Consider the following 13,453-nt stretch of genomic DNA (forward strand, 5'->3'; position numbering starts at 1 on the left):
ACCTTTTGAGTGGGTTTATTCTTGACATGGACCTTACCAAGTATTCCCGTCACAAGTCTGTAAAGGATGGGAAACCTTTACTGGTTATGCCTAGGTCACATTTCAAAACCGGGGCCCAGCTAGGCAGTATATGGGATCGAAAAATAGGATATAGAAGAGAACAGAACATGTAAAACGTAAAAAATCATTAGTCATGAGCACAATTTGTGCATGTTTCTTGATACAAAACTGTGCTTTTTTTTTTTCGCAAACAGCCCCGCCGGGTTGCAAATGTGACCTAAGCATTTAGTACAGTGCAGATTGTTTATAAAATGTTGAAAAGGGAGTCCACATCTTTGGTTTACTGTGAGGGTTATGATTGTCTATGGAGTGGGTTACTGCTGAAATGAACCTTATTGCCATCACCAGTCTGGAACAGATGAGATATCTGCCCATGGTCAGTAGTGTACAAAACAATGAAGATCCATTTGATTAGTAACATGCATTGGCATAATACCGGTAGTAAGACTTATACCGGTAGATTAAAAATAATGGAACTTAAAGAGATCTACACATGCAACAATAGTTACTTCTGAGCTGTGCACACTTCAGACATCTAGGTGTCCAATACACCATTTACAAAGCATCGATAACAATGCATTCGAAGACAACAACAAGGCCAAAAGTTTTCAGTATACTTTTTTTTAAATTTCGGGGTAGGCAGCTCGTCGTGGGACGAACACACTGTCACATTCATTGCCAAATTTATATAGATCATAATTACACACGCTCACGGCACAAGACGAACATGATTCAACAACAATCTTGAATTTCTGTTGGTGACCTACAACTCATGTAAAAATGTGAAGAACCGTTGCATAATAGCCCGGATCTACGACTGAATGGGCAAAATTGAACGTACGCAGCCATTTTCCCGCCATTTTTATATCTACGCTAGCAGTGAAGTGTTACGTCATAGCGGTTGTGACGGACAGAAGTTAAATGAAAATTCTTGACAGTATACGTCCGTTTTCTCATGACATTTTGTATGCTCATGCAGGTTTATGTTTTATGCATTTACTGACAGAAAAGGAAGGAACATCAGAGGATGTATAAATGTACATAGCGGCAGTTAATTGTGCCGTGTTTCTTCCTACCGGTATTTTGTACCCCCTCCCAACCACGCGCCCGTTCGCCGTGTAATTCAGCGGCGTGTTACAATTACAATATTACGCTTTTAGCAGGACAAGAGTGGCAGAAAAGTTACACAGAAGAAGTGGCAACGGTAAGCTATAACAGCAACATGTAACTGGAGAAAATGATGCGTTGACAATTTGTCAAATCAGTATGGCTAGAGAAATCGTCGTAAACGTGCCGGTATTATGATAATAGATGTTATATGGTGAGGATTATGTGCATTTTGATATCACTTTTCAACTTTGTCAGTTGTTTGTTTAGCTGTCCACTGACTTACTTGGATTTATCTGGGGCATCTAACTTCCACTACATGTACGTGTACAAGGTCTCAAAAATAGCTGAGAGACTTATAGATAAAAAAGACGATAGATATATTCTTGACCACTTTCCCCTGAACTTCACTCTCCATGTAGTCAAGCAGGAGACAGTTGGGGCATACATGTGAAACTACTGATTGCAACCTTCTAAACATTCACCATCAAACTCTCATATCACAAAAAAAGCTCCCTTCCTCAGCTAGGTAGATTGATCAGATTGTATTCATGCCAAAAACATGCAAAACTGTACATCACTACAAAGGAGTATGAATCTTCAAGGAACATTAATTGTAAGAATGACTAAAAACTAAAAATGCAAGACTGATCCTTTTCAGACTTTCTAAATCAAAGAAAAAGTGCCTAACATTTGGTCTTTGACAGACATCCAACCCTGGCATAGCAAGGGCATATGCTACTGGTACAAGTAAACTGAACATTTTAGATACTCCATTTGGGGTGATTTCTGCATTACAGCAAGTTGAAACAGCAAGTTTGTAGGAATTACAGTATGTACAGGGCCCTTTACAGATTCACGAAAGCATACTGCAGCTGCACAGTCAGAAGAAGGTCATCAGTCAAAAGCAATCTATACCAAAGCTGAAAAAATGCTTATTGTGATATTAGACTTAAGTGCATAACTGTTAGTAGCGAGTGCGTTGAAATGAATGATTGAAACGTGATTGTCGATGACAAATGATGAGAATAGTGAGTACATTGCACCAGTCCCTCCACCTGGACACCTGAGCCGAGAACTAATACTCTTCTCTACCATCACTGCAGCCCGGGGACGTCTTCCCTTCTCCCGTCTTGGCTGTTGGGAAGGGCAACATGAAGACGGCTTGCTTCAGTGTTACCGGCTGTTCTAGGTCTTCTTGCACATTGTCTGTGTTCTGTTCTTGCATGTGACATTGCACTGTCTTGTGGTCAACTTTGGTACTTATTGGCTGCGCTGCTTCTTGTTGTGATCCTGCCCTGTGACCCACTTTGGTACTTCTTGACTGTGCAACGTCTACTGTTGGTTCTGTCTTGTGGTAAACTTTGGTACTTCTTGGCTGTGCCGCTTCTGCAGTTGGTTCTCTGCTCACGTCCCTGGTTGAACCAGGAAACGTGATGACTGCGTTCGTCATCCTCACCGACTGCGACTTGTTGGCTCCCACTCTACTACTACCCTCCCGGGATACGGCCTCAGCAGCCTTAGCACCATCTGCTCTCCTGCACTTAACCTCTTTCTCTTTCCCACCATCTATATCTGCAGGATTCTTCCAGAGAGGAAATCCATCGTCCACTGCACTCTCCCCAGGAAAGCCGAACACTGCCTGCTTAACTGCCGTTGGGGAAACGTTATAGGGTGTAGGGGCTCTGTAGCCACTTGATGGTTTCTTCCACTGTACGGGCTTGGCAACCAGCCGTTTGAGTCCAGCAGACAGCAGCTTGTGGTCGAGTCCCTTCGTTCCAAACCTTGCATCGCCGAGGGTTGGTGGTGACAACTCTGAGTCAGACAAGTCTGTGTCGTTATCAGCTCCCGTCGCATCAACCTCTGTTCTTGCCGACACCACGCGTAGACCCTTCTCGATGTCAGGCAGTGCCTTCCTGGCCGCGAGCGACATCGCAGAATCCGTCGGCCTGCTCATCACCTGGAATGGAACGCCTGCCTCCAGCACGACCCCGACCGAGTTGATCGTCATCATCGGCTGGTCCGATATCTCCTTTGCCTGCGGGCTACTGAGGGGGCTGGGGAGAGAGTTCCGTCTCTTCCAGGCCAGGTACTCCTGCAGCTTCCTCTGGCAGCCCCGCTGGAGGTTCTGTTTGTCCAGCGACATGGACTCCACGAGCTTGAAGCTGAGCTGGTTGGTATGGGAGGGGGGCCGACTGCCTGTGGGTGGTGGTAATGCAGAGGGAGACCTGTGTTCAGTCACTTAACTGCTATGTACAAGCTGGAAGCAAATCTTGGTCAGAAACACGCCAAACACAAACCTCTTGATAGAAAATCATCAGATTATTAATCTTTATCTAAGTTTTGTACAACTTGACACGCTGAGTTGATAAAATCTGACAGGCTAGCATCTATTTTTGATATCAGAGTTAAATATTGTAGAGTCATACATTGTACATACTACCTCAACTAAACCATAGATTCTATGCAAATCTTAGCACCAATGCAGTTTGATATGTTCCTATAGCACTTGTAACTCCAACCAATTCATTGTTGGGAAGAGGCTGGAGAGATGTATTGCACATGTAAATTTCCAGCAGTGAGATAAAACAGCACAAAGCTTTTAATGGTGGGGCAAGATGACTTACATGTGTATCTATTAGGCTATTGTAGCCAAATATCTTACCATATTGTGATCACCCTACCACACAGCAACAGCACAATGAGAATGATATAGAATAGGTTTAACATTTAAGATAGGTACATCTGCAAATGTATCTGTATCATAAGTCAAGGACTTTGTAGGACCACTTTTCAAAAGTAGCACTCATTTAGATCTTTAACCGCCCCAAAAAAATTATGACAAATTTCTAGACACCAAAGACGCAGTAACACCCCATCACAAGCACGGCACACACAAAAACGGGCACAAACGATCTCATCTGTACGTGTGAGGGAAAGGAAAAACCGCTGCCTTGTCTTCCTGGTCTCCGACACACTTTGCCTTGTGGGGAGGGGGGCTAGTGAGGAGACGATGTGGAAACAAACATGTACTTGCATTGTCAACAAGTTAAAACATACATGTAATCCATATGTCCACATTCACAACACCTTTCCACACACTTCAAGGTCTTGGTTAGTTCTGCTGGTTTGGGTGTATTGAACTTCAAGAGCTCTTTTGACAGGGGCTCAAAAGACGGGTGCCCATGACAGAGATCCCAGAGCCACAGGAAGTTAAATACACCCAAGTAGTGATATACATGTATCTAATAGGTTAGGCAACAATGCATGCATTTCACAACATCTCAAAGACGTTTCATGTGAGTAAAGCACTGAAAAAAAAGGCCAAAATCCTTTTTGTATGTCATTGAGTAGTAACATATTAGTACACCCATTACATGATGTCTGAAAATCTTCCCAACAAAACAGGCAACATTTTTCAAAGAAATGGTTTGTCTTGTCGGTAATTTGGCATTTGTATAATGATACCTCCTGAAGTCGTAATTTGTTCCTCAATTGTTCTTTTTCACTATTTTAATCAGAAGTACGAAAACAAATTTAAGAATTGCCTTGAATTGTACCATACAGTAAATCACCCAAAGCAAATTAGCTGGGGCAAAAATTTCTTTTCCATTGTTAGTAACTCTTATATGACATGATTATGTCATTTTTTAACACAAATAAGTTAGTACATGCAATCACGCACATCACATAATTAGTCACACCCTTGGTTAGATCAGAAAATAATCAGTTAGTTAGTTAGTTGGTTAGTTTGTGGCAAGAATGGTGCAGTCTAGTGATTAACCTGCTTGCGTGGGTGACCACTGACAGGCCACGTCCCTCATGACGGGCGCGATCGGGTCCATCTCAGGGTCCTCGCCGGCGTTTTCTCCTTCTGGCGTGGCAGACACGGTGCAAGGTGCGGTATAAGAGGAATGACAGAACCCACCACCAAACGACAACAATACAACACAACACCGTTACACAGGCACTATATACACACACAGGGACAGGGTGATACAGGGTGAAGGTGGAAGAAAGGATGTTTCAAAACTTAACTGCTCATTCTCTCATTTGAATTTTTATCATGTTATATTACTAGTACTTTTAAACCTTTAGGTACTGGTATATTGATAACGGTTAAACATCCAGGTAGTGAGATACCCAACCAACAGTTACTCAAGCAACTGGATGAAATTTGGAATTCAAAATCTTTTGCAGTTTCTTAAGTAACTGTTACCTTCTGTAGCTTAAGTATTGATCAGGAAGCACATTTTCACATCTGAAAGCAAGCATTCAAAGTCACCACTTAAAGCACTTACATTCTATCATGTGAGAAAGTCCTACTTTACTTCCAAAGAACATTTGAAGAGCTGAGTGCTGAAATGAAACCACACAGGAGATCCAGTCAGACACACCACTGTGTTCCTACCTGAGTAGTTGTCGCTGAGGTGGTTGGCGACATAGTTAGCTGCAAAGTTCTGGTCATGCTGCGGACAGAGGCCCTCGATTAGGTGCTTCTGACCGCTGGCGTACCGGAAATGGGGCACTTCTGTAAGGAGGGGAGAAAGTGTCAGGTGTTATTTTTACTGTCATCAGCAACAATCATTTTATGAAATACCATAATGACAAAAGCATACCCTGCAAATGCCCTGCACATTTCAGCCATTGCAGGAAATGGGGTACTTTTGTAAGGAGAGGAGAAAATGTCATTTTTTTTTTCACTCTCATCAACCTCAAACATATTGTAATCATCCTTGGAAACTTCAAAATATCATTACGACAAAAGCAAACCTACAAATGCCTGTGCACATTTCTGTCGTTACTATACCATCTTTGCAAGTAGCTCACTGGATATTGTATGTAAGACATCATCTTGCATCATTTAAAACTAAAGGACCGAGGCTTCTTGAGGTATGCTGTTCACAGACACACAGATAAGCAAACATACTGAAAACATATCAACCCTCTTAGCAAAGGTAAAAGTCATTGGGAGGGCAGTGAGTTTTAAAATACCAAATACAACTTGAATGTTCAGAATGAGTGTGTAAAATGTACCTTTTGCCTGTTCATTGGACAGCATGACTCCGCTCCTGAGGTAAGCCTGGGTAATGGCCTCCAGGTAATCCGTCTGTGGGGAGGGGGGCAAGGACAGAGGTCAGACGTACGGACCAAGGTCAAATGGATCAACAAACCAACAAACACTTGACAAGAAAGACATTAGGAGGGAAACACGCAGATATCAGTGTCTTCTCTATGACTCATGGTTGCCTTAGATGGCTACAAGGCATAGAAATACAGGGGTGTATCAAAATAGACTTCAAATCTCTTGTACTTTCAGTGCTCTTTTCTGACAGAAATGGACTAGCTTAAGTATGGAATTGACTCACAGTCCAAACAAGGCCATCATACAAGTATGAGTGAGTACAGAGTGGGTTGCAATTTAATATTATCTCTCCAAAGATTTGTTGTTTTCCTTTGGAAGATCATTATACAAAAACAGTGCACATTTCAGCACTATGGACAGTGGAATAAGTTTTTTTTTGGTGTCCCTTTCAGTGCTGGGTCACATTTGCTGTGCGATCATTGTGCAATAAGACACCAAGGGTATTTTTGTGATAGTTATTCATGTGTTCCAGTAAAATCAGCTGTATTGTAATGGAAAAGGCTACTTTAAATCCTTGTAGCACAAAACCCTGTGATAAATGACCAAGCCATTATGTTTTTTATGTTATAAAATGCCTTGTCGGTGCAGAGAGGTTTGAAAATTTTATGTTATTCCCAGTTTTCCTTTGGAAGCTGCTTATGCAATAGCAGTGCACGTTTCAGCACCATGGACAGTAACATTTTTCATTTTTCATCGTCGAATATTTCTCTTTAGAATGATTTAGTCACAATGATGACACTGAAAAGGAACAACAAGCTACAACAGGGTGTGACAGTGATAATTGTGATGGTGGCAAGAGTCGTGGCAGGTGACTAGTGTGGATGATTCAACGAAGTAGGATTTTTTTGCACTAATGCCCATCATCTATGGATCACAGACTACATTTGTATGTATAAAATGATGATACAACAGTCTAGAAGTTATTGAAATATAAAGCACTATTGCTTGGTACACTACTGAAAGAAATGTGTTGAAGCAGTGAATGAAAGAGAAGGTCAAGTAGGTTTAGATTTGGGGAAGCATCAGAATGCCAAAGAAGTCATAATCATAAGTGCACAAGTAGAGGAACTTTTTCAACAGTTTTAATGGAATTTCCAAATAGAAATGCCAACAGTAAACCTTAAAAAAAACAGTTCTGAAACATATACTTTCAACTTTGAATCAAAACCAGTTCTATTCTATAACTAATACAAGTTGTAAGTAAGTATTGTTATGTATGAAAGCCAGGACTATGAGTTGGAAACAGCCCTCTACAAGCACAACAGGAAATCTATGTTGTTGTACAAATCAATAGTCTAAACCAGAAGGAAAATGTAACGTTGTGCAAAGTCTAAGACATAAAGTTGAAACCACAATAAAGTACCAATGACAGAGGATACAGTAATTAGTCTAATTTGCTTTTTTCTCTCTAGTGAGATGAATGACAACAGGAAATGGTAAGATCACTAAGGTCTACAGAAAGATGTTGTGCTCTAGTGTACGACACAGGAGTGGGGTGCGTCATGCATTACGTGTGCAGTTCTGAGTACACGGTGTGAAAACAAACAGGCACAAACACCTTGCTCTTCTGTAAGGATATGACCATGACTTGGTTGAGTAACTCCCCAGGAAGGTCCACTTGTGAGACTTGCTGCAAGTGTTAGTCACCACAACACACCACAGTTAAGACTAGTCCACTTACAAGGTGGGGGGAGGGACAGATCAGAGAATTTTCCTGAATGATTGGTTGGAAGTTGGGTGGGGTTGAGAATGCAAGAAGGGTGGACATGAAGATAAGGAAATCTGTGAAGAACACAGTGAGAATATTATCTGTCTAATATGAAAAGAATATACTATATTCAATGAAGGGGAATTTAGCCAGGTATTAAAGACATGTGGAAGTCAACTTCCATAGAGAAAACTGGAAAAAGTGGATAGGGCATAAACTGACATACTAACAGAATGGGTGAAAAGATATGAAATATGCAAAAAGTCAAAGCAAAGTGAGTGGGGTCATCAAAACAGAAAGGAACAAAGAGGGTTCGGATAATTCTCTCATCTGTCCCCCACCCAAACCTCTTCAATGGACCAGCCTTTTAAAAACACAGCAAACAACAGCAAACCAACCAACAAAACATGCAGAGTGTGGAGCAAGGCACAGTAAGACTGGCTGTGGGAAAGACTTAAAGATTTCTTTCAATCACCATTATAGTAAATTTTTGATTCTGCATTATGTGAAAGCTCTCATGTGACCTTTTCCTTATATGCCATCTTTTCCTGACAGCTATCTTGGTGGGGATAGCTGTCAGAAAAAGACGGCATATAAGGAAAAGGTCACAATTTTTTCATCAACCTCTGCTTGGGAGTAATATGGAAAGTCAGCCAGATTTGAGAGGAGACAACCAGTCAACTGTGCCTTGCCGATTGTGCAGGTGAACATTTCAGCACAAAACACCTGGCAGTGTAAACCATGGGGGGCATGCAGTGAACCAATGGATGGGGGACATGCAGGTGGTTTTTATGGTGATGAGTGGTCATTCTGTCTCACAGATATCAATATTGGTTCCTTACAATTCAGATTTGGATGCGAATGAAAAATTAATCTAATGTTTTAGAAAAAAGAGGTTTGAGATTCCTTAGACTGATCCTACATTAAAGATAATGTCAGAAAAAAATATCAAGAACACTGTACATTATCTAGGCGCATTTTGGTGGCTGAAGAATTCAGTTAAACGTACATGTACTTTCTTGTCCTGACAAGTACTAAGGCCAATAATGAAGCAAAACATATTTTCCGCAAATACATTTTGTTGGTGCTAAAAATTATAATGACTCAATTGACCAAATCAAGGTAAAAAAAGGGACCAAACTTGATATCAGCCAGACAGAAGATAAGCCCAATATATAGATGAAATGGGTGGCTCTTATGAGTGATCATTAATGTGGAGTAGGTTCACATGCAGGTTTGAACCAATGTGACATGCAACTTGGCATGCAACGTGACATGCAGTGTGACATGCAGTGTAACATGCAGTGTGACATGCAAGCTCCAACTGTGAGCTAACGCTAGTCTGTAGACCATCTCAGATGAGTCTTCACAAAGTTCTCAAAAGAAATCCATTTTTAGTCTTCGATTTTGTAACCACTTAGATCATCAGAAATATATAAAGCGATCTGTTCCTTCTGTAGCTAGCTTATGTCTTAGACTTGCGTTTAAGATTTAAGCTACATAAGGAACAGATTTGGGACTAATGGATCAAAAGAGGAGATCCAAGACTGTACAGATCCAAAGTATCCAGGACTGTACAGAATTCTATGAAAATGCTGAATTGCTATGGCCATAACTTTTTGATCAAATGAAATACATAGACCAGCCTGCAAAGACATTGTCAAAACTTTTTGAGAACCCCTGAGATGATCCCCCTGAGCTCCCTCACCCTACCTTCATGGCATATGGGATTTTTGCACTAGTCTGGCAGGTACACTCTGGGTGAGCAGTCTAGAACAGATTTAAGGCAGGGATGACAATTTAAACACAACATCTCCTGCTGGATTCAGTATCTAGCATTCCCACAATGGTATTCGCATTCTCCAAGAGAAGTGAAATATTTATGGCAAACAATGAAATCCCCGGGTAACTGCTTTATATTTGCTTTCCTTCTACTACAAATAGCAATTACCCAAGCAAGTGGATATAATTAGCTCTTTTCTTTAAGTCTTTCATGTCAAAGATGTTCTGATTCTGCAGATTATTTCACACAGAAAACTTCAATGCAAATATGACTTTTGTTTCATCATATTTTGGACTGAAAACAATTAAATCTTGGGGTAACTGCTTTATATTTGTGAAAACGTTTTTCAGACTAGTCTTTCATGGCAAAGATGTTTTAAAGATGTTCTGATTTTGCAGGCTTTTTCACACATAAACTTTCAATGCAAATATGACTTTAGTAACGCCAAATTGTTGCATGTGTCCAGCAGGAACAGTTGTATTCAAATGTCTCCTCTACTTTAAAACAGTTCCTGAAATATTAATACACATCAAGCAGTGGTTAGGCAACCTTAAAAACCCAAAAGCTGGGGATGTAGCCAAGTGTTTGAATGTCTGAGTCTCTTACAAATGTCTGTAAATATGTGGATTTTGCTGTTAATTTTTCATTAAGCAAAGAATTACACTTAAGAAACAAATGTTCACATTATTTGGGAGAAAAGACAGTTTGACAAAAAGGAATAAAATAATTAACATGCTTTTACCTACTGTGGGCATTGAAAAGGCTTGGTAGGTCAAACTGAATTTTACATTTCCGTTTTTTTTTTTATTGTGAAATTTTCATATCCTGCACTGCAATGTTATGATGTTAACAATAGAATGTTGCTGTTGGATATTCTTGTCTTTTGTGTATTCAGTTCAGATATCAGAAAAATATCCATGGTTGCCTATGTTTCTGATGTTGATTGAGATGCTGTAAAGATGTTACTTAAGTGTGACAAGAGCAGAGCAAGTAGCAACTGAGTTGCTCGGACATGGCTACATCCCCACAGGCACTACAGCAGCGGGTGGTCAGTGGGAAGCCACAGAAACCGTACCAACCATTAGCTGATCACATTATGTAGCAAGGAAATATCAAATATAGAATCTGACTTTGACAAAATAAGCATACTACATGTACATGTACATCTAAGACTTTCCTACATGAAGTTCCTTGAACATGCAAAAAAAACTGCAGTGCTACACACTAAAGCCTCAATAATGTCAAAACCAATTTCAGACATTGCATGCCATTGACTTAATTTCCAAGAGAAGAAAAACATACAAATTTTCAACATTTTGAAAACTTTGTATGTATTGATATTTTGTCATACTGAAGACATCTAAAACTGGAAATCAGTTTCAACATGCAATTTGAATTGGCCTAGATAACATAAATGAGATGTGTAGATGTGCCACTATCAATATATTTTATATATGCTCATTGACAAATGAGTTGAATGCAAAATTTGACTTAAGATTTTGTGAGTGGTTATAAAAGTTAGTTTTTGCATGGCTGTGTTTGAATTAAAACAGACGAAGATTTTACCTTCCTGGCTGATCTAAGTTCTACCCTCTCATCAGCAAACACAGGGATGCCATTGTTGCTCCGATCGTCTCTCCTTTTTCTCGCTGAGTGGACTTCACTGTGCTGTGTTCTGATTGGTCTCTGAAGATAAGGAGATATTGAAAGTATTCTTATGACTTTCTCTAGTCTATACAAAACCTGCAATTGCAGCTACAAAATTATAAGGAAAATTGGCATTTATCCTTGAGTACAAAAATGTATGTAAGGCTGATGATTTTCTATAGTCTCAAAGGAAATAAGTCATATTGTTTTCAAAATTGGAATTTTCTAATAGTTATTTCAAATAGGCTTTTTTGGTCACATCCAATTTGGTTCTAAGCTATGCCAGTTCCAGCACTGCCTCTAATCAAATACAAACTATTGTTACAAACATCCTGGCCAATGTTACCTTGTCTGCACTCTGAGGTTTGGGCTTCTTCTTTTCTTCACTTTGTTCCTGAAAAGTTGTCCAGTAAGAGCATTGAATGAGACATAGATGCACAAAAGTCATGTAGATGTAGGATTTTGATGATAATCTTGCCTATTTTTCATTCAGCTACATAATTGAATATATTTCATTGATGATATTGATTTACTCAGGAGTAATTTTTTCATAGTTTAAGAATGCGTACATCAGTTACTATGCCAAAGTTCTACAAGACTTAGTGTCTATAAGGCAGAGCAAACATTACAAAATGGTTCACAGTGGATAACTGATGGAAATGCTTACCTTGTTATCCTCTGATTTTGAAGGTTTTGTCTTGATCTCCTTGTTCCTGTTCTTGTTTCTCTCTTTCCTTGAACGCAGCTTCTTCTTTCTGTTCAGCTATTGTTAAAAACACAGAAACCATTTATGATCAACAAAATTCATACACTTGGTTTCAAGAGCTGTTACTGTCAGAAATAGACTAACAGAGAAAACACAGCAACCGATACATAACACATTATACAAAAATGTACAGTCATTACTAAAGATATGTTTGTATGACCATTATGACCAAGGTCTTATAAATCCTTCCAAACTGTAAGAAAGAGTTTTTAAAGAAATAGGAAAAGAAAAGTTGTTAAAGAGGCTTCAAACTGCTAAAATTTCCTTGAAACAATAAGAGCACTTGGATGCAATAGAAAGCAAACAAATGGGATGCATCATATTTCTACACTTATGATTGTCTGTACATAAAACCATTCCATTATTTTGTAAAAGAGAAACCCATATCTCAAACATACCTTGGGTGCGATAGCCAGTAGATGTACAGGCAGCCCGTCGTCCACAGAGCTGTCCGACCCACTGGTGTCAGACTCCAGGTCCGAGCCGAACTCTGCCTCCATCTCCAGGGGGTCACCGACCGGCGGCGCCTTCCCGGAGAGCTCGATCCTCCGCAGGATCTCCTGCCGCAGCTTATCCTGCAGCTCCTGCAGTACCTGGTTAGCCTGCAAGGGGGGGGGGAATAGGGAGAAGAGAAAGTTGACTTTGAATCACACAAAAGACAAAGATTGTTCTACAGAACCATCCAACTATGGAATTCCTTTCCACCTGGCACATGCATACCTGGTTAGCCTGCAAGGAGAAGGGACATTTTGTGTTTGTATGTTTCATTTGGATCTTCAGTAGTGTTAACGTTACACATTGTTACACATTGCTTCATGTAGTCCTTATAAAAACATTTTCATTAGTTTGTTGTGTCAACTTGAAGTGCTTTTGTCCTTGTTGAACAAAGCTTAATCATTACCTGGTTAGCTTGCAGGGTCAAGAACAAGGGAAGGGGGAAGTTGAGTTTCAATCACATAACAGACAAGCATTCTTCCACAGAGCCATCCAACTATGGAATTCCCTTCCACCAGACACATACACAGCTCCTTCTTTGTCTTCATCTACATGTGTAAAACCAAAGCCTGAAACACAAGCTTGTGTGTTCAAATCCTGACATAGATTGGAATCTTACTGTACCACATCAGTGGGCCTACAAATTTAGGTACTGTGACTTGCCTAACTCTAGCCTGGGTACCATCCGGATAGTAGTTCGCTCCTATGTTCACTTCTGCTATCCGTCTGGAGACGTGCACA

The 13,453-nt window shown here is 40.2% G+C and overlaps 1 protein-coding gene across 9 annotated transcripts in view; it reads right to left on the bottom strand.

The window, feature by feature from the left end:
• LOC118413175 (cytosolic carboxypeptidase 2-like) overlaps positions 1-13,453 on the bottom strand; it is a 54,693-nt gene that overhangs the window by 13,015 nt on the left and 28,225 nt on the right. For 6 of the 9 annotated variants that reach the window (XM_035816380.1, XM_035816376.1, XM_035816377.1 and 3 more), the window contains 9 exons: positions 12,616-12,819; positions 12,119-12,214; positions 11,798-11,845; positions 11,371-11,490; positions 9,735-9,791; positions 7,872-7,943; positions 6,205-6,277; positions 5,579-5,698; positions 4,952-5,041 (listed from right to left, as the gene is read on the bottom strand). In XM_035816380.1, the coding sequence (XP_035672273.1) occupies positions 4,952-5,041; positions 5,579-5,698; positions 6,205-6,277; positions 7,872-7,943; positions 9,735-9,791; positions 11,371-11,490; positions 11,798-11,845; positions 12,119-12,214; positions 12,616-12,819 (880 nt within the window). The remainder of the gene's footprint in view (positions 1-4,951; positions 5,042-5,578; positions 5,699-6,204; positions 6,278-7,871; positions 7,944-9,734; positions 9,792-11,370; positions 11,491-11,797; positions 11,846-12,118; positions 12,215-12,615; positions 12,820-13,453) is intronic. The other 3 variants (XM_035816379.1, XM_035816381.1, XM_035816385.1) reach the window with 3 other exon arrangements.

The sequence above is a fragment of the Branchiostoma floridae genome, chromosome 4 (assembly GCF_000003815.2).
Source record: "Branchiostoma floridae strain S238N-H82 chromosome 4, Bfl_VNyyK, whole genome shotgun sequence".
Taxonomy (NCBI): Eukaryota; Metazoa; Chordata; class Leptocardii; order Amphioxiformes; family Branchiostomatidae; genus Branchiostoma; species Branchiostoma floridae.